At 42.3% G+C, this 20,542-nt stretch overlaps 1 protein-coding gene across 1 annotated transcript in view; it reads right to left on the bottom strand.

The window, feature by feature from the left end:
* LOC133009446 (cGMP-inhibited 3',5'-cyclic phosphodiesterase 3A-like) overlaps window positions 1–20,542 on the bottom strand; it is a 72,962-nt gene that overhangs the window by 17,641 nt on the left and 34,779 nt on the right. Inside the window, exons 2-4 of the mRNA XM_061076953.1 lie at window positions 17,726–17,776; window positions 3,547–3,807; window positions 1,124–1,281 (exon numbers count right to left, since the gene is read on the bottom strand). Coding sequence (XP_060932936.1) covers window positions 1,124–1,281; window positions 3,547–3,807; window positions 17,726–17,776 — 470 coding nt within the window. The remainder of the gene's footprint in view (window positions 1–1,123; window positions 1,282–3,546; window positions 3,808–17,725; window positions 17,777–20,542) is intronic.

The raw sequence follows: 20,542 nt of genomic DNA, 5'->3' as shown, positions 1-20,542 counted from the left end.
GATTTACGGCCAAAGTAAAACAACAGCAGAAACAAACACAGCTTGTATTTTAATGAGTTTACGGGAATACGTGGCTAACGTGTCTATGTTTCATCTGAGTCTGAACGCTATGGTCCAATTTCCTCAACCTCAGCTTTTACTTAACTACCTCTGCATCCACGCACAACTCCACCACACGTAAATTGTATGACGTGCTTACATGCACAGAGAAACCCATGAAAGCATTTTAACACTCATCCCTAAACACATACACTGTAGCCTTCTCTGTCCAACAACACTGTTACTCCCCAAAAATGCTGAGAAACTGTTATAAGACCTGAATACCGTGCCGTTTCCATTATATCACATGCTCACAGGTCAATATCCATGTAACTTTTGTGTAGCCTGAGATCTGTGCTATCTTCAGCACTTATGTGCTGAGAGTTTATATGTGTGTCTTAGTTATTCAGGTTAATGTGTTCGCCTGTGGGACATATTTCCATTTTGGCTCCCTTTGCACACGTATCTTTTTCCTAACTGCTGTACCATTACTGTTGACTCCTGAGACCAAATCTCATAATCTTCAGAGTGACGCGTCATTCTTTTTGTCCGAGTCCTTCTTAAATCATTTGTACCACAGCCACGAACAACTAAAGTGCAAATTTGGCCATAATTATTATAATGAAACACAAAAATCTAGGGGTTTGCTTCAAACATAGAAATTATACAGCAAGCATGGGGCCTCATTTTCTTAAATGAAAAAGTAAGTAAGTGCCTGCTGGAATAAAAAGGAACAAAATAAGAGCGAGACCAGGTGCAGTCTCACTGGCCCCTGCTTCTATCTGATTGGCCACTGAAGTGTACCTGTCCTGTCAATATTCTTTTTATATGAACAAGTTACTTACTAAGAATATACTTACAATAAAAATGATAATTTGTAAATAATTTTTATTTCGGATCTTTTATAGAGAACACAATGAGCTTGAAACAGGAATATATTCAATGATGTGTGGCTTTGAATCAAAGCTATAGAGCTAACAGTAAAGAAGGAATGACTTAAATGTGCACCTGACTGAATCGGGTATTGTGCGACTGTAATACATCCACCACTGAGTGAGGTGTCAGTCAGTTGTTGTTCGTCTACCTGCAGATGAGGGTTTCATGGAAGGGTTTGATGCTGGCACTGCGATCCCTTCGGACGGGCCCGGGCTCTATGGTGGGCATGCCTGTGGCAGAGGTGGTGGTGGTCCACGTGGAAGAGATCCTCCTCAGAAGACCCGGGTGCAGACTTCGCCTCAGACGCTGCACACACACACACACAGGAATGTTAAATCCCAGACACACACTGAACATGACTGAAACAAACTTATAATCACTAGAAATTAATTCAATCTCCGTCCATGAACTGCAGGAGTCGAACAACATGGCTGTGATTGTGTTTGCATCATCATAAAAGCTATAAAAGTGCCCCCACCTATAAGATATCATTTATACTTATTCACTCTGTCTGTCTGCAGTGAATTGGAGCATCTAAATGAAACTTTTTCAAATTTTTCCTGCATCTGCCCGAGATGAAACAAACGATGCAGGTGATATGACTTGGAAAAATGTTTGTTCATTTCATTCAGAGAATCAGTGCTCGCACCAGCATTGACTGGGGGATATTGGCCGGCAGCTGGGCCAAGACTGCTGCTCATGGTACATTATTACATCCAATATCACGATTGCATTGCACAGATATATTTCATCACCGGGACTCTGCAAGCGTGAGTCTCTTTTGTCTCGTTCTCTCGGTTGCTTTCATAATCTGTCTTCTCTCTGCTTTCTCTCTGGGATTCCCAGTGGTCTGTGCCCTTGTGATGCCTCCATCTGTTCGGTGCCACGCAGCAGCAGCAGCAGCAGCAGCAGCAGCAGCAGCAGCAGCAGCAGCAGCAGCAGCAGCAGCAGCTTGGCACGGCAGCGCTAAACATGGCAGCCCCTCTCTCTCTGTCTCTCTCTCCCTCTCTCGGCCCTCTGCAGGGTGACCTAGTAAGGAGCGCCTCGGAATCCTGAATGAGCCCATTCACTGTGTGACGTCATACACTGCGTACACTCACTCTCACAGGGTGTTGGTAAGGTCACTTTAGGGGACATTTTGCTGAGTAACACTCCTTTTGGAGCCATCACACATATACAAAGACAACAACCATGCACATTTGCTCTGTATGATGACACACAGATGCATTGATGCAATGCAAAATTGCATATATGCATAGACCAGGGTGTACAATGGTGCTATTAAAACCTTGTAACCTATGTGTTTTTGTAGAGTATAACACTAAAATTGCAGGAAATTATGGAAATAACTTCCGAATATGAAAGTGGAACAATGGAGCTGTGGTGTGATTTTGCAATTCAATTGTTTCCATTCTTTAATGAAAGCCCTGCAGACACAGACCAGAGGCAGAAACAACCATAACACAGAATGGTACACACACTGTATCACTATCAGCAATTGCTTGAAAATACCAAGTCATCCTCACAAAAAATACTGCTGATCCCTGCTGCTGTGAATATACTGGACTCATTTCTACAACTGTTTAAATAAGAAAAGTGAGATCAGTCTAATCTCAAATATTTTGCAGGTAGCTGAGTCTCATTCATGTTTTTTTTATGTCTGTACAGCACGTGCTTATGATGCAGTGGTTTTTTGCAGCACACAATAAATGCGTTTTGGGAGAGTTCTTGAAAGGCATCAGTATGCACCACGATGGACTTCAAACTCTTAGCCAGCAGCCAGAAAAGCAAGCGCAAGGGTTTTCAGTCCTCCACTAACCGCCTTTGCTGCTCCTGCTTTATTCTCCCCGCAGCCAGTTAAGAGCCGAGGAAGCCGTCTCTGGGGAGTGGTAATGAGTGCAGCCTCACTGGCCTCTCTACGCAGTTTGTCTTAGCTACTTTTACAAAGTTCAGACCGTGTAAAAATACACCTGTCCAACGAGTGACGGCAGAGCAGCCATCAACCACACACACATCTTCCTCAGGTAATAGTCTGACCCCGTAATCGGGGTAAAGAGCCTCTTTTTTTGAGACGTAGTCTTTGTAACCATTGGAGAGATTTGTTCACCATCATGTTGCCTCTTCTCTTCAACTCAAATCACTCACACACACGCACACACTGTGTCTGGCTCTGCACATCTGTCATGTTGACACAGCTGTGGCTATATGAACAGTGCTCCGAGCAGTAGACGTGCTCTATTTTTCTTCACTCAACTCTATGAAATATGCTCCTTCATTTGATGCTAAAAGCTCTGAGAGCAGGAAACACTCATTAGCTGAAACATGGGCTAAAAGATGAACATGTGTGGGGAGCACTGTGTGGTGTATAAATCATTTAGCCTTATTAAGGTGGACCACATTTCCATCAAAGGAGGATTTCAGCCGTTTCCAAATGCAATCACTCTGGGTCTGGGTCTCAACCACTTTTGATGAACAATTTTGACTTTGAATGTTTGGGTGAAATATCGATACACTTTCATCTGGGCTTCCAAGTGTCTTACCAGTCAAGTCAACCTTCATTTATTTCTCTACCTTGTGGATGGATGTCTTCTCCCCTTTCTCCGGTCCCTCCTCCGAGTCGGAGCAGGTGTAGGCATCGCTGGGGCTGAGCAGGGAAACAGGGCGTGGCCGGTGCAGCGGCTGGAAGGTGAGCTGGGTGGTGAGCAGGTTGCTGACCGCCCGCAGTGAGGTGCAGGTGTTGGGGGGCAGCGAGGGGTCAGCCAGCAGGTCTGAGATCAGTCCATGGGCCTCTCCCATCACTGCTATGTCCACCATGACTGTGGTGCCGGATGACTGCAGGGTGACAGAGAAACAAAGAAATAACAATCACCGCTGCTGCAGCCATTTTGAGGAGATGCTAATTAATGGCGGTTGGTGATAGCGGCTGTGCACAGCTTCTGGGTGGAACGCATGAAGGGCAGGTGCATAAACTATTTCAGCAGCTCCCTCGTGAGAACATAATGTGATTAACTGTGACATTGGCCTAACTTCTGCCATTTTTCCTACAGAACAAAGTGTTATACATTGGATTATGTTTTCCCATCAAGACTAACTTATCTTTCGCCCTCATGGAAAGTAAATAGCAGCTTTAAAATGTGTTGGTTGGTTCACTGAATTAGGAAGAAAAAAAAAGAATGGAGCTTTTTCACTCCCACTCCTCACCCTGAACATCTGTTCTTGCTCTGTGTAACTATGCTGAGTGGGTACAATCTCCTGTGAGAAGTGTGTAACTTACTGATAGTCGCATCTTTAAAGGGATAGTTCACCCTAAAATGAAAATTGACTCATTATCTATTCACCACTACGCTGATGGAGCTGAAGTGTTTGAGTCCACAAAACACTTTAGGAGTCTAAGGGGTAAACAGTGTAGCAGCCAATTCCAATGCAAAACTGGTGACCGATTCATCAAACGCAAAAAAAAAAAAAAACAGAAAAGAACATACTGCTCCTGTGGTTTCATTCAAATGTCTGTAAGCAACTGTAAGCTCCAGAATTCAAATTCGACACGAAAGGCCTCATTTACACCACGTTTTTAGCAAACAGAGTTTGCTGTATTTGTTACAGCTGCTGCTCCTTTGGTTCAGGAAGCTGAGGATCAAGGATAATATCCAATGGTCAGTTGCTTGTCATTTCAGTGTGTAAGACTACGCAGTGAGACTCGTGGTCAACACATTGATAGACTTTGTGTTACATGAAAACCACTTAATCACTCGGACATGGAGCCCAACAGCATAAATCACCATTTGCGGCTGCAGAGGGCGCTGTTGCTCAGTAAAAGTTACATACTGTTGCTTTAAATTCAAACCAACCAGTTCACACCAAAATGACAGAAATGCATTTTCAAGTAAATGCTAATATTATTCCGTGCTGTCAATATAAACCTTATAAGTTGAAAATATATTAGTTGTGTTTAGGACTCATCGTACTGCATTCAGGTTTATTTGAATTTAATTTAAATATCTTATTTCTCTACTGAACTTTAAAATACAATACAGGCCTATGAAGTTTCAACACTTATGGGGAATTTAACAGCAGCTCAAAATGTTGTTTTTTACTGATGTCCAGTGATTGAACAGGAAGCATCAATCATCGTGACATCATTGTCAGATGTCAGACTGTGAATAGAGGAACACATGAAACAACATGAGGTTAGTGCGCTTCTTTTCCTTTTATATGCTGATTTCATATTCATGTATAGGTAAAATAGTAGTAGTCATCCCACTGAGGCAAACAATTCTGTTTGAAAATTAGTATTTTTATACTTTTATATTTTAATATATATTTTTGGATTTACAATAAGGTGATCATTCTAAGATTTCTGAAATCAGGATTTTTAGGTGATTATTATTACTCTGCTCTATCGCTTAATTTACTTTGGTGAAGGATCTGAATTCTTCTTTCGTCACTATTCTTTATGTACTCACAATAAATGATATCACAACAAAAGAAGCTGATGTAACAAGGACGGTGAACACTGCAACAGTTTGAATGCAGATATAATGTGAGATGCCAATTGCACAGCAGTAAACATTAAAATTCATGAGGAGCTTTGTCCCATGTTGATAGAGAATGTGTTACATGAGAACACTGGCAACACACACGGCCATGAACAGAACATCATCAACCAAGCAACCACGAAAGACAAACAACAAACAAACCAACCAACTGAAGAATCAACGAGCAAACTAACAAACGCACCCACCAACAACTGAACCAATAAACAAGCCAACGAACAAAACAACCAACCAAGCGCAGATCTTTACGATAAACAGACATTTCTCAAAATGAAATTCCTGGAGGGGAAACCTAAGGGGACCACCAAACGTACTGTGTATGGTCATCATGATCTTCGCTGCCTCTGGCCCTATCCTCTGTGCTGGTGCTGGTGGTGAATGCCTTAATAAAAAAGTATACAACTTTCTCAAAATGTCTACAGTAAAATATTTTGAAGCTTGACATACAGACAATGGGGTCACAAGAGTGAAGTGAACATTATTGCTCACCTCTTCACGATTTCTAATAATATTTAAAAGAATTAGAGCGTTATCAATGCCATTGGGAAAATGGAGGTTTCACAACAATTATACACACATGCTAACACACACCGACGTAGACTTAGAACCACTCACACATGACAGGTTTTATTGTGCACCTTATATGGCTCCTTTAAGCTCAGAGAAAGTAAAAACATGAGGAGGAGCGGGGAGTGGTTCTTCACAGTAGGAGTTGTTGCACTCGCAGCTTTTAAAAAGACAACATTAGGCTGAAACGTGTCCAGCAGAGGTGCTTATTACTTGATGCTTAATGAATGGCCTTATTAGCAGTGTCTCAGCGAGGATCTGACCTTTGACTTCCTCACTCCTGACCCCTGAGAGGACCAACAGCCGGCCTCTGTTCCTGACCGTCTGCTCCACGGTGGTTTGAGCCGGCCTTGTTTTCACAGGGTAAAGTGAAAAGTTCAAATCCCTCTCCTATTGCTGGGCCTAGGAGAGCCGGATAACCACCAGCTAAACACAGGTCAGTCTCAGCTGCCAGCTAATTTATCCAATAAGCTCAAAACTTGCCCTTTTTCCCAAAAGGATGCTATTATTTTGTCCTTCAATGTCCTATTCACTTTGACACCAGCTGCCAGGCACCCAGCATTCTTCTGTTTACACTGGCTAAGTGGCTAGAGGTTGACCTGAACAACACGTGTTCGCTCTCACAAGGTGTGTTCAGCGGTGCGAGGACATTCCCCTACACATCTCATGATAAATCTAACACGACCAGCATTGGGACCATACTAATCTCTTTTAAAGACAAGAAGACATCCTGAGGGACGTCTGATGGATCATTTCTGGACAGATGACTATTGTACTCCTGTCATCCCTCCTCTCCTCTGCATCTTCTCTTCTACTTCTCCCTGCCCCGCTTCCTATACTGTGCCCTGGTACCTGCTGTGAGGACTGAATGTAAACACCTGTCTCTCAGCTCATTTACACGCTGATTTAGGAGTTTGTTAAATGGGGGTTAAAGGAGAACATGGCTGCTGGAGAACATCTGTCTGGACAGAGACAGCAGTAATAGGTAGGGGCTGCACAATACGGCCACATATTATATCACTTGATGCCAATCATTTTCGCCATAAATGTCATTTTATAATTTATTTTTAACTCTAAAGACTGCTTTGTATTTAGGTTTGCGTTTTAAACTCGTCTTTATGGACAGAAAATGACAAAAAGGAAAACAAAATTACAAATCTGATCAATTATGTGTTATACCTCCTCACTATGTGCAGTCCCGTCTTCACTCATGTTGTGGGGACATAAATCTGTTTACACATAATGGGGACTTGTCTTCCTTTTTTGGGACAAAAAGCAAGTTTCTCGGATATCAATGTTAGCGAATGTAATGCCAACTGAAGTCATGGAGTGTGTGTGTGTACACAAACAAGCAAATCTTCAGCCAACTACAACTTAACCCCTACTTCTCACACAGCCAACTCACAAGCCAAGTGAAAATAGAAGTGACATATACCGAGGTTGACACAAAAATACACAGTGACACAGGCACGTAAGCAAATACAAAGGGCATTATTCTGAGTGTGCTAAATAGAGACCCACGTGTGCAAGGAGGATAAGCAGTGCTTCACTAAGCTCAACTCACTCGGATTCCAAACCTATAAATGGAAAGGTAATGATGAATGTGTTGGGTTTGATTTTACTCAGGGTGCAATCCATTTAATGGCCAAACCCTGACGTGAAAAGCATAATGTGGTGGAACGTGTGTGGGGAGCATTGCAGAGGTCAGCTCTGGGACACAGTGGAGCCCATGCTTCCACTGAATTTGTCCGATAAATGACCTGAAATGCAGTCTGTTCCAATATACAAGCCGTTACCTCAAGGAATATGTGTGCGTGTGGTGCGGAGATGGAACTTCAAAGCTGGCGGCAGTGAAAGATAAAGAATCTAAAGTCCAGACCATCCCTGGCTCAAGCATTTTTACTTAAGCTTTTATTTTGCTACGGTCTTGGCCGGACGCTGCCGCCTGATGTTTCTAATCATCCAACAATCTGCAATCTAAAACATGAGAATCCTCTGTGTTCATCCTGTGACACATCAAACCGAGACTAAGTTACATAATATCATGAGGTTACATAAGCATTTCCTGTCAAGTTAGATGATCATTTTCATTCGTCAGCCATGGCCACCTCTGTAGCTGCTGAGAGGTTAGATCAGGTACGAGCCCCACTCAGAGTCTTGGGAAGAACTCTGAGTACCACAGAAAAAAAGGGTTTTGGACAGATGTTATGATGCCGCGTTTCAAAGAATCTTAATATATTTCCAATGGTAGGCCTACCATGGTGATCTTTCCTACCTTGGACCCCTTTGTAATGTCCATCAAACACAGTGATTCAAATCAAAGTTTTTTAAACCTTCCACTGAGGCTGTACATGCAGGTTTAATCCCTTATTTTAAAAGTTTCCGAAAGTATACAAGCTCTTTTTACTGCCTCCACATTCATATAAACTATATAAAAACAATAATTCACGTCTACGAGCTGTCAACAAGTGGCTGCCACTGGCTCACACTCCTCTCAGCAGAGATGTGTCTGAGATATACACTCTTCGGAGTTGGTGTAGGATGCAGCTCCTCTGAGAGATGGGGAGCAATGTAGTTTATAGCAAAGATAAGTCGTTCTCTCTTTGATCATCAAAACAGCTTCCTCGGACTGAAAATGATTAATCACTCCTCTGTTTCCAAGTGAGATGGATCAGTCTTTATAGGCAACTTACACTCAGTCAATGGTCCCGACAACAGCTGGCAGCAGCAGGATGCCATGATGGGAAAGTGAAAAACTGACAAGCTCTCCTTCAGCCAGATAAATATACTGGATGAGCTGCTCACTTGGCTATTGCATTTACATTTTTATGTTTCATTTTGGATATGTGTGATTTGAATGATCTCAGCCAAGGAGTTTTTGTTTTCGTCTGCGTTTGTGTAATTGTCTGTGGAATGGGTCAAGGAAGAATCCATTAAACTGTTGGTAAGATCCAGGATCAAGTGGTGGATCCAGGTATTTGTTTTCAACTTTCTTTAACATTGTGAACTGTTTTTTCAACATTTTCAATAATAATTAATGGATATTGATGAAAAAATCTGGCATATTTAGGGGACCAATATATTTATTATGTGGAAATTTCAGATACAATTCTGGATCTAGTGAATTCAAATGTTGTACAAGGGCACTGTTGGGCCTTGGCAGAGATATCCACTCTCTGAGCGGCATCCTATATTATTAGATTATTGTTACATTGTTCGAAACAATAGAACTTTTGCACAATGAAAACAAGTCTAAACTACTTTCCTGACCCAGAAATAAAGACAATGTGTTAAAGCAGAAGTCTGATATTTTGGAAAGATACCTTTTGACTTTCTTGCAGCAAGTTAGATAAGAAACTACCTCTCGTACTCTCATGTCTCTTTGGTAAATGTGAAGCTACTAACAGCAATCAGTTAACTTGAACAAAGAACAAAGAATGGAAACAGGGAAGAACAGCTAGTCTCACTCCATCCAAAAGTAACAAAATCCACCTCCCAGCATCTATAAATCTCACTAATGAACACATTTATCTTGTTTGTGAAAATTGGTAGCTTAACTATTGCCAACTAGAAGAACTGGATCTTCTTTCATTCTTGTCTAACTTTCCACAAGAGAGCAAATAAGTGTGTGCAATGATACTCCTAATCCAGCCACTGTTCATGACCTTGGGTCACAAAATCACCAGAAATCTTGAGGATATTTATCACAAGGCTCCACTTTTGTTGCTACGTTTTATTAGAATGACTCCAAGCATCAATATGACTCCGGTTGACTCCACAGCAAAGCAGTTCATATACCAAACCCTGCGTGATCATTCTGTTATGACATTTTACGATGAATAACAACAGTGTACATGATCAATGATCGTACTGTTTGAACAGTACATCAATAGACTTGCCATAGATTAACACCAGAGCAGCAGTTCATGTAAACCCAAGCAAGGGCCAGTCAAAACAAACCAGCCATCACTCCTGAGGAGTGAAAAGCTGTTGGTCCACACAGGCTCTCTGTGCTCGAGGCCCTGCTCAGCTGTGTCTGTAGATTCAGTTACAGTAAGCAGAACCAAAAATGAACCAGATCATGTTTGTGCTGGGTTCATCTGGTTACTGCACCAGATCAATGGAGATTTGACTTTATTTGAAATAAATATTTATTTAAAAAAAATATATCAACAACTAAATTAAATTACACCCATTTTTTATGTGGTATAAAAAAATACATAAAACTAATCATGCTGAAAATATTTGCCAAATATAGTATAAATATTAGCATTAAAAGTATTTGAATGTGGCTCTGTACATTTATGTAGGAGCAATACTTATATTTTATCAGTGATCATATACAGTACAAGAAGTATAAACAGTGTAGATGGTGTAAACAAAGTCTGAACAGTCTTTGTATTAAGTTGTGACCATAGACTGTACATAAAGATGTACGACATCTCTCCATTTCCTCCGATGAAGCTAAAATATCCTGGATACTGGTGCTGCCATCTTGTGATTGACATCATTTGGAATCTCCATATTGACTGTGTGATGGTGACAATAGGGAGACAATAACTAACTACAATAAATCCTATGTATACTTTGACTTTTAAGTTTGTCCCATCCACTATCATGGAGAAGGTGGGGTGTATAACCTACACGGCAGCCAACCACCATGGGGTGATTGAGATGGTTTTGTCTTCACTTTTGGGAGCCATCATGTCGTCCATCTTAACGTACAAGAAAAGAAAGAAACATCTCTTCCTTTTAACTTTTAACGTTTTTTTGTTGAGTAAACGTTCAAACTCAGATCAGATTTGCCATATCATGTATTGAAATAAACATTGTACACAGTCTGGGAGGTGACTGATTTTGCTTTTAACATTATGCAGATTTTCATTAATGTACTAATTCTGAAATAACATTATTCATTTCATAGAGAGCACAGAAATTACTGTTCTAATGTAAAGCATCGTTTTCTTTAAAAAATGATTGTTAGTGTTTCATCTGTGGCCACATATTTCTTATCCAGTAACTCTGCAGAGGACAGATAAAGTGCATTTGGTGCAACAAACAAAACGCGGATCCTTCTGTCTAATTACGATTATTTATGGCATTCACAGACAGAGAGGTCATATATTTGTGAATTCTGAGACATTCCCTTACATGAACTTTTAACCCCTCGACTTCCCCATGTAAACATACAGTCCCTGAAGCCTCCAGTGGAATGACAATGATATGTGGGCTTCCTGAAATTGTGAAATGGTGAGAATATAATGTATCCCAGAGGAGGGCCAGAGACTGGACAAAGGCCTCAGGGGCCTACTAGAAAAGCAACTGTATTTGATTTTCTTAGTAAACACATTTTAATAAAGTAAGCAGCTCAGGCTCTTCACAAACTGCTCAACACACTGTGGTGCTTACTTTGCAATTAACACCACACACAAAACCCCTACACTCTGAGAAATGTAGAAGTTTGCTGAGCAAGAAATTGGAATACTGAAAAATTCTTATGTGGGTCCATTATCTTCTTAGGTTGATTTCATTTCCACGGAACTGTCAGCATCTTTGGCCGCTCACTTTTTGTATTTCATCGGCAGCATGGTTAGTGTAATGACCCTGATTACATCTGTTCAGATGGATTAGTTGAAGAGGAGCCCCGGAGATTGCGTTGTTGACGACTGGGAATAACAGAGCAGTGATACAGTGTGAATCACAGCAGAACGGTAACACAAAACTCCACCGAGACCTTCCTCTCTACTGCAGCCAAAACTACGCCCAACAGCATAACACCTCTTGCTTCTAAACCAACCCTCACCGCAACCTACAACCTACACACAGCTCCTCCATCGGTGAAGACTGAGGCTGAGCCCGGTCCTCAGCTGCAGCCATGTGACTATTACCAGCTATTACACATCTTAATCAAATAGAGGTGGGGGTGATGTTTGGGGTGGGCGGTGAGGGGATAACAAAACCAAAAAATAATTAGCGTCTCATAACTATTTACTGGGAAAGGTCAGGGCAATTGACCCCTGTCCAACATGCAGCCATGTTGGAGCGACTTGATTTTCCTTCAAAATGATGGTTCCAGTAAAGGAGCCAACAAAGATTAAATTGTAACTTCACCCCTGAGTTTTGACTGAAGCACACACACAACACACAATTGAGCTAGAGCTAAGTTATCTAGGTTGTCTGGGACTCAAGAAGCAGCACACACACTTTCTCGCCTCTCGCCAATCGCCAAGATCACGATTTTCCAGAGCTGCTTGAGCCGTCAGCACAGGTCGTTGTCTCTAGACTACATCATAAAAGAAAAGACCCAATCAGCAAGCGGATGTGAGTGAGTATGTCATCGTTTCCCATCATCTCTGATTCTACCCGTCCAGACTAAAACGATTAACTACAGTTTTCTAACTAAAACGGGGCAAGCAGCGCATTCAAAACTCTAAAACTCCAGAATTTGGACGCCAGGCGTATTTCAAATAAAATGTAGTAGTAAGGATGCCTCAGCCAACTGTTCAAACAGTGTGTGTGTGAGACAGCTGAGAGACAGGAGAGGATAGGGGGGTTCTCTGAATGGTAGACGATGTGGTGGTTTGGTGGTTTTGTTTCAACATAGATTTGAAAATGAATGCAGATTTCCACTCACCAGCGGTTGTTTGTGGCGGACTAGCTTTGATTAGAGTCTGTTAACATCTTCAAATAAAATTAAAAGTCATGACGTACAGACATCCCAAACAGTTGACTCAACTTGAGCATTGGCCCTGAAAGGTCCAAGACACACTATTTAAGCACTGGATGGCTTTATAAGCAATGCTCGACCAATAAAAGTAAAAGTTTTTTTTACATACAATTTGATTTTAAAAGCAGCAGTGATGTATTTCATCAAATAACATATCATTTGATTTACAGCAAAAAACACATCTAAGTGTTTATTATCTCTATAAAAAGAACACACAAACACACTAGAGCAGTGGTTCCCAAACTTTTTGTGCCCAAGGCACACCAAAGGACAAATAAAAATTTCAAGGCACACCTATTGTGCAAAATATCCTTATAACACGTGTTATCACTAATATCATCTGTTTATCTGTTAAGTTTATAATTATTTACTAATGCCAAATAAGATGTGACCAAGACAACTATTCTACTCATGAAATATTTATTAACAAAATACTTCACAAAAATATTTAAACTTTATCAAATTGGGCTTAATCAAACACACCCATTTCAACCAGACAGGTGAGGCAAAGGAAACAGAAATTCAGCAGAGAACTGCATGGTCCTGAATCTGACCCACAAATTATAACTGTAACATTTAGAATCAGGCTTTTTTTGTAAATATTCTGCCTACTAACAAATCAGTGGGACACATGTGCCTGTCGGGGCGCACAGATTTTTTTAATCCTTGGTGGCACGGAGGAGAGGGCCACTCGCAAGTCCTGCTCAACAGAGAGCCGTGACCTGGTCTTGTTCTTCATGTGAACAAGAGTGGAGACCGCCAACTCACACAGGTAGGTGGTGGGGAAATTAAGAAGTTGGTCGATAGCGTGGTGGGAGATGGTTGGATATTCTGATGCACAAACCAACCAAAACTGATCGAGTGTGAGCTCACTAAATTTAAGTTTCAGCGTGCGGTCCGCATGGAGCTCTGCGCTCTCCTCTCTCTCCTTCATAGTGAGCTTCTCGGTTGAGGACTCGGACTCCTGGTTGAATGGGTCTCGGATCCAGTCATTGTCCTCGATGTCCGCCACACGTGGAAAATAGCGCTCAAACCTCTCTTTTAAGGTCTGAAGGTGTTCGGCATATATAGCGCGCTCACTGGCTGCCTGTGGCGCAGCTGATGCCAGCGGGAACATGTTCATGGAGCCCTGTTCCAAAGCCTCGCGCCACAGGGTCAGTTTGCCCATAAAGCCCCGAATCTTGTCTGTGGATGATAAAATGTTTTCATTCCTGCCCTTAAGCTTGGCGTTTAACTCGTTGAGATGCCCAAATATGTCTGCAAGGTAAGCCAGCCTGGCGCACCAGCTCTCATCCGCGAGCCTCTCCTTATGAGGGACAGCGTGTTCGCGTGAAAATTCCAAAAGTTCTTCCAGGAGCTCGTAAAAACGGGATAAGACTTTCCCCCGAGACAACCATCGTACCTCTGTGTGGAGGATCAGGCTTTGGTGGTCGGCTCCCATCTCAGCGCACAACTGGGAGACAAGGCGAGATTTCAGGGGCCTTGATTTGATGTAATTCACCATCTGCACAGCCTGATTCAGCACCTCAGTCAACTCCGGGGGCATGGTTTTGGCAACTAATGCGTCTCGGTGCAAAATGCAGTGGTTGGTCACTATCTGTGGATTTTGTGCTTTTACCTTTGCAATAAAGCCTCTCACTCTCCCCGTCATGCATGCCGCACCATCCGTGCACAGACTGACGCACATACTCCAGCACAGATTGTTTTCTTTTAAGTAGTTATCAGTTACCTTGAATATTTCTTCTCCCGTTGTATGGCTTGCCATTTCTTTACAGAAGAAAAAAGTCTCTTTAATAGAGTCACCGTCAACATACCTGACGTTTGCCAGGAGCTGGGCAGCCCCACTTATATCTGTCGATTCATCTATTTGAAGAGAAAATCTGCCACTCGCCTGCAGTTTCTCTGTTAAATGTTGTTCAATGTCTTCTGACATGTCTTCTATTCTTCTTTTGATTGTGTTATCAGATGCCGGCACCTTGGATAGCTCATTTGCGGCATCTGGACCCAGCATGACACCTGCAATTATTTTGCAAGCAGGGAGGATGAGTGTCTCCGCTATTGTGTGAGGCTTCTTTTGCTTTGCAATAAGCTCCGCTAGCATGTAACTAGCCTCCATTGCCTTTTCAGACACTTTCACGGAATCCAACAAACGGTCTTGCTGCCTCTGGTTCAGATCCTGCGCTCTTTTGAAATAGGCCAGGTTTCTCTCAGCGTGGAAGGGATGTTTGGTTTCCAAGTGCCTCTTCAGCTTGCTTGGAACCATATTAGCATTAGCTAACTTCTCCCGACAGAGGACGCACTCCGGCTGAGGAATGTTGACATCCCCGGTCCAACTGAAGCCATAAGACAGGTAACTTTCATGATACTGTCGGCTGACAGTTTTTTTCCTCTTTTCTTTCGGTGGGTTGTCGGACTCGGCAGTCTCTGCACTGGTGGTTGGTGGTTTGCTCCGCACGAGAAAGCGCTCCATTTTCCCTCTTGTTTATGTTTTAATGTTGTGTTCACCTGCGCCACTGCGCGAACAGCGAAATGTGGGATCCTCTTTGAGGATTTTTTAAATAGTTTTTAGATAAAGAGTTTGCCTCTGTATTATGGAATGAGTGCATTCAAAGTAGTATATAGTAAATTAAAATAATTATTTTTGTATAGTTGTATACTATATTGCAGACACCAGTGTGCCGCGGCACACAGTTTGGGAACCACTGCACTAGAGGCAGGAACAAGACAAGGACAGAACAAACAAAAGAGATGCGTGAGGTAAAACAGATGGTGCAACGAGTGAGCGATGATTTACTACACGATACAAGTGGTTAAACATAAATCCATCATCGGCACTGCAGCGGTCGCAGTCATAAGTCTTTTAAAACATCTTGCAAACTGAATAGCTCCACTATAAATGAAACCCAGTTTCTCTCTCGCAGAGTAATGGCATCAGCTCAGACGTGTTTTACTGTTCCATGTCATAAAAGCAGGAGCTTGAAAATTGCGAAAATTGCAAAATGCTTCTGTATCATTTGTGGCAGATCCAATTATTTTCCCAAGCAGAGGACAGTCAAAAAGTGCAGGTAGTTCAATGTTTTCATGCGCTTTCAGCCTTAAATTTAGTTTTGCCACAGGCCCCACTTTAATGAGAAAATCCTCTGCTCCACTGTCATGATGGGACCAGCCAGAGAAAGGGCAGTGACCTCTTTCAACTCCCAAACCCGCAGTCGAAGGAAACGCTGATCTGGAGCGTTTGAAGTGCTCATGGGGATTTCATGAGAAATCTTTAATGTGACTGCAATGTCACAGCTTGTCTGTCTGATAGACCACTCTTCCAGTCCTTCTGTAATTTAGAATAACACTCAAAAGAACCGAGCCTACAAACACTCTTTTCTTCGATAATCTTCACGGGTAATGTTCCAAAACCAATGTGTTTCCAAGTCGAATACATCGAATGCATCAATCAAAAACGATGAGCTTTCCTACTAACTCCACATAACAAATTGATTGAGAGAGAGACGGGAAAGGAGGGGGAAGAGAGTAAAAGGAGGAATTTAACTGTCCATCAGCCGTTAGCAAAGAAAACAGGGTCAGCAACGCTTGTATTTGATCAACCATGTTGCGTTCTACACTGGTAACACACTATGAGTTTACTGTCTCCAAGGTGACACAGTGTAGGATTTGATTGCAAACTCAACCCTGCACTAGACAGTGAAGATTACTTTTCATGAAAAACCCTTTAATTTCCCTCCGAACAAAACATGGTGGCATTCATTGATGACCAAACATGCTGTACATTCGGGCATTCATGAGAACTGCATTTTAGTAGTTTCAAGTTTAATTTCACTAGTCAGTTAATCACAGCAGACATATTTTCTCTGACCCTCGTCATTGTGTGAGAGAGAGATTGGACGTTCTGTGATTAGAGAATCGTCTGATTGCCTCTGTTGGAGCTTCTCCTAGCTAACTTTGCTGCTAGCATTAGCCAGATGTAGGTGTAGCGGTGGATGGTTATGTACCCGAAAGTCTGCTCTGGTGAAGTATTTCCACACTGTTGATTTTAGGGGAGCATCTGAATCTGGTTGAACGGCCATGTTTCTTTTCTATTTCTGCCGCTTTAGCATGCACGCTACAGGGTTCAAGTCACGCCTGCCAAATATGGCTCGTCAAATGCTTGTCAATAACAGCAGCACCCCCTGCTGCATAGCTGCTGTACCCACGTCCTAAACCCAAAGATACACAGCGTCAACTACTGGTTGTGAAAGTCGATTCTGAAACCCCTACTGTGCATTGTCAGCATAAACACACAGTCTATTCACTTCTGAAGGATATCCTCCTGATAGGACAACATGCAGCACAGAACACACACATATAGAGTATATGGCCATGGCAATGCCAAGGGTATTGTTTGTTCTCCACATACTCCAGAGTCCTGCTCTGTGGCTCTGTAACTCTTCAATACATCAATTTCAAAACTGTGCACAGTGTGGCCCCCAAATGATAGGAAAGGCGATATCAAGGATGTGGCTGCTTGTGTCTGTCTTCAACGAGCCGTGTGCCCTGTGCCAAGGCTTCCAGTTTCTCTACCCTGGCCTGTAATGGCTTCTGCAGCGCCTCACAGCCAACTCACCGGCCTGAGTCCTTTTCGCTAACAGAGAACAACAAGAACTCTGGTTGGAAGTGACACCTCTGGACATGCTGTTTAACCACGGCTAAAATGAGTGGGTGAAAAGGCCCCATTAGTGGCAGGACTTTTGCTGTTTGCGTCATTTATAAGGTGTGTGTAGGCGAGTGACAGAGATTAGGGAGCTGGTTCCTGGGTGTGTGTGTGTGTGTGTGTGTGTGTGTGTTTTCCTGTCAGCTGTTTATCATTATTGTTATTACTAGCGGGGTCTGTTTTTTTTCTCTGGACAGTGCTAACCTGTGATCCTCGGGAGCCTCTCTTGTGGTCCCAATCCGAGCGGGAAAGCATCTGTGAGAAAAACAGAGACACAAACATGTTCAAACCGCAGTCCTGCACATCCTGTTTCTGTTAGTGTCCATACAACAGAGGCAACACCATCATGGAGCTATACACTGAGAAAAAAAAAGGTTTTGTCTGTTTTTTTCCCCCACCCAGCACAGACATCTAATGCGATTTCATGTTCAGGTTTGGTTTACTTTAGCTGCTATTCTCTGCCCGAGGGCCTGGTAGAGGCTGGAGATTTTTACGCTGCCTAATTATGAGCCACTGTGTCCTCCCACAGGCCTTTTAAACCCGTTTTCCACTTTCTTGGGGAGTTACTAAATGCAACGGCTCTGTGGCTGATTGTCGGTGAACACGATGCGGGAGAGCCAAGTCAACACTACACCCTCCTCCTCTCCTGCCTCTGTTAGGGCTCTCTGCCCCAGAACTGGCACATCACTGTGACACATTTCTGCTGCACACACTCGGCAATCGGCTCGGGATAAGAGCCAAATTGATAATTCACGTGCAATTTACTGAGCTGGTGGAGGTCACTGAGTTGTGTCACACTGTGACTGAAAACGTCAGGGAAACCAACGGGTTTCAGTTGTCTGTGTTATGGGCCTGTGTGGAAGTCAGGGTTGTTTGTGGAGGGTTTTCCCACAGTGCTGCTTCAGTCTAAATAAACTCAATGTTGGAGTCACGGCTCCTGTTGCCTTATTGTAATAAAAAAAATCAACTCTCAATGTATCCACTCAGAGACCATTAGTCTCTTTTTCTTTCCCAGTTACATATTACATATTTTTATTGCTCTCCTCATTCCCTGGAATTTCTGGTGAGCAGCAGTTATTATTTATTATAAGTTTAGTCCATAAGTGACCAGAAACACTGGTAGTGATATGTGTACAGTGATTTGAAGACAGACATGTGCTAGTTATTGTTTACCCTCTAGCTTTATGTCTAAAAACACAGATAGTTTAAGTTTCATGTGCTAAAATTGTCTGTCTCCAATTCACTGCATGTGTATATAAAATTTGTGTTGTCTTGAAGCTTTTAACAAACATCAACTGCACTGTGTAAAATGGAAGTATATAGTGTTCAAAAACTTATTATAGTGGAAACTGAAGGCCTATTTTACAGTCATGTGTATTAGATGATGTTTTAAATGAAACAGACTTTAAGTTAAACTAAAGCTAACATTGAGTGAAAGGCCTTACGCGACCTCTATGACCTCTACTGTAAATCCAGTTGGGATTCACAGCATGCTGTGTCTTAAATTTATGGTGAGGACTCTTTAGGTTTTTACATTTGGCCTATTTAGCGGAACAGGATACATATTCTGCTCTGCTGGCCACTTTGTGTGATAGTAATTGTGCACCTCATCCCTTGGTCAAGGTTCTGGCAACAATGGGTTCTGCTCCACAAGAATGGTAACCTTGACAATAAGCCAACAAGTTCAATAATGGAGCAATCCCACACAATGCAGTGCACGCCCGTTCATAAAGTACAACCGCCTTCCCATACTTTGACATTTAGGAGGTTGTAAAAAAATGTAATATGAGGGGTTTGCCCTTTCATGACAAATAGCTTCATTCTCCCATCCTCCATTTTCTATCCTGAGCACCACAGCTATGAAGAGCCTGCAGTCTGCGTTCGTCAGCACGATAATATCTGTGAGTCACTTTAAAGCTCCGTCAAGTGTACGCGTACCTTCTCATGCATTAAAACCACCATGCAAGACGGAAAAGGAAGTCATCAAGCAATCATCTGTGTGAAATGCTCATGTATAAGATGTAAATTATTGCAGTTAGTTATTGCAATTAATTGATAGTATTAGATAGGGAGTAAGATGTTTCATCTTCTCCTGCATGTCTCTGATGGCGGGGCTTTGCTATAACAGTATAGGAGCTGGCAGTGGGCTCGTCCATGGTCGCAGAGGAGTCCGGTTCTATTACAAGGTCCTAGTATCAGTGAAGCTCTCCAGGCGCACACGCACATAAACAGCCTTTTGGTCTAACGGTCTTATGTAACCCAACCTTTCATCTGCTTGCTCTGAGAGACAGACCCAGACTACATAGACGTCTACAAGGACCTTTTGATGTACAAAACAAAAAACCCTCACAAAATCAAAGCAGAGTAAAATCTGAGTGGCGCAGATAGACTCTTGCACCGAGTGACTTCACAGGCCGCAATAGAGTTAATCTCCTCCGAGAAGTTGACAAAAAGCTACAAATACATGTGGATGATGTACTACTCACTTATTGAATCAAACAGCGGTTGCAGTCTGGTGCCACTGTGCCCAAATGTGTTTTTATTTTGTAAATCCATGTGGGAAAATCAGTCAACAAAATTTGAACGTTTGGTTTCAGTGATTTCCAACTTCAAACCACCAGCGATAGTTATAAACAAGAAATGGCTGTCACGCAAACATCATCGGGTTTTCCAAAGTGAAAGCAACATCAGTCAAGAGGGTCGAAAAGATGAAGATAGCACGACAATGCTAATAATCTCTGCTAAGACAAACCAATAGGCCCCAAATTGTTTTCCATTCATTCTATTCATTATTTCCTGAGAAATTTAAAAAAATATGGGAAAATCCCATAACCATACATTTCCCAGCAGGGCTCATTAAACAGATCCCCACTCAAATTACAGTGACCCCAGGCCCATCAAAGACAAGCCTGGGGTCACTGTAAGATACAAAGGTCTTTGCGCTGTTTTTTTTATACACATTTCAAAATAAATAAGACCTTCAATAAATCAATGTCATACGCACACCGAAACTTTGTTAAG

This window comes from Limanda limanda, chromosome 8 (assembly GCF_963576545.1).
Source record: "Limanda limanda chromosome 8, fLimLim1.1, whole genome shotgun sequence".
Taxonomy (NCBI): Eukaryota; Metazoa; Chordata; class Actinopteri; order Pleuronectiformes; family Pleuronectidae; genus Limanda; species Limanda limanda.
Note: the sequence above shows the minus strand (reverse complement) of the source record. Positions and strands in the feature narration are given on the sequence as shown.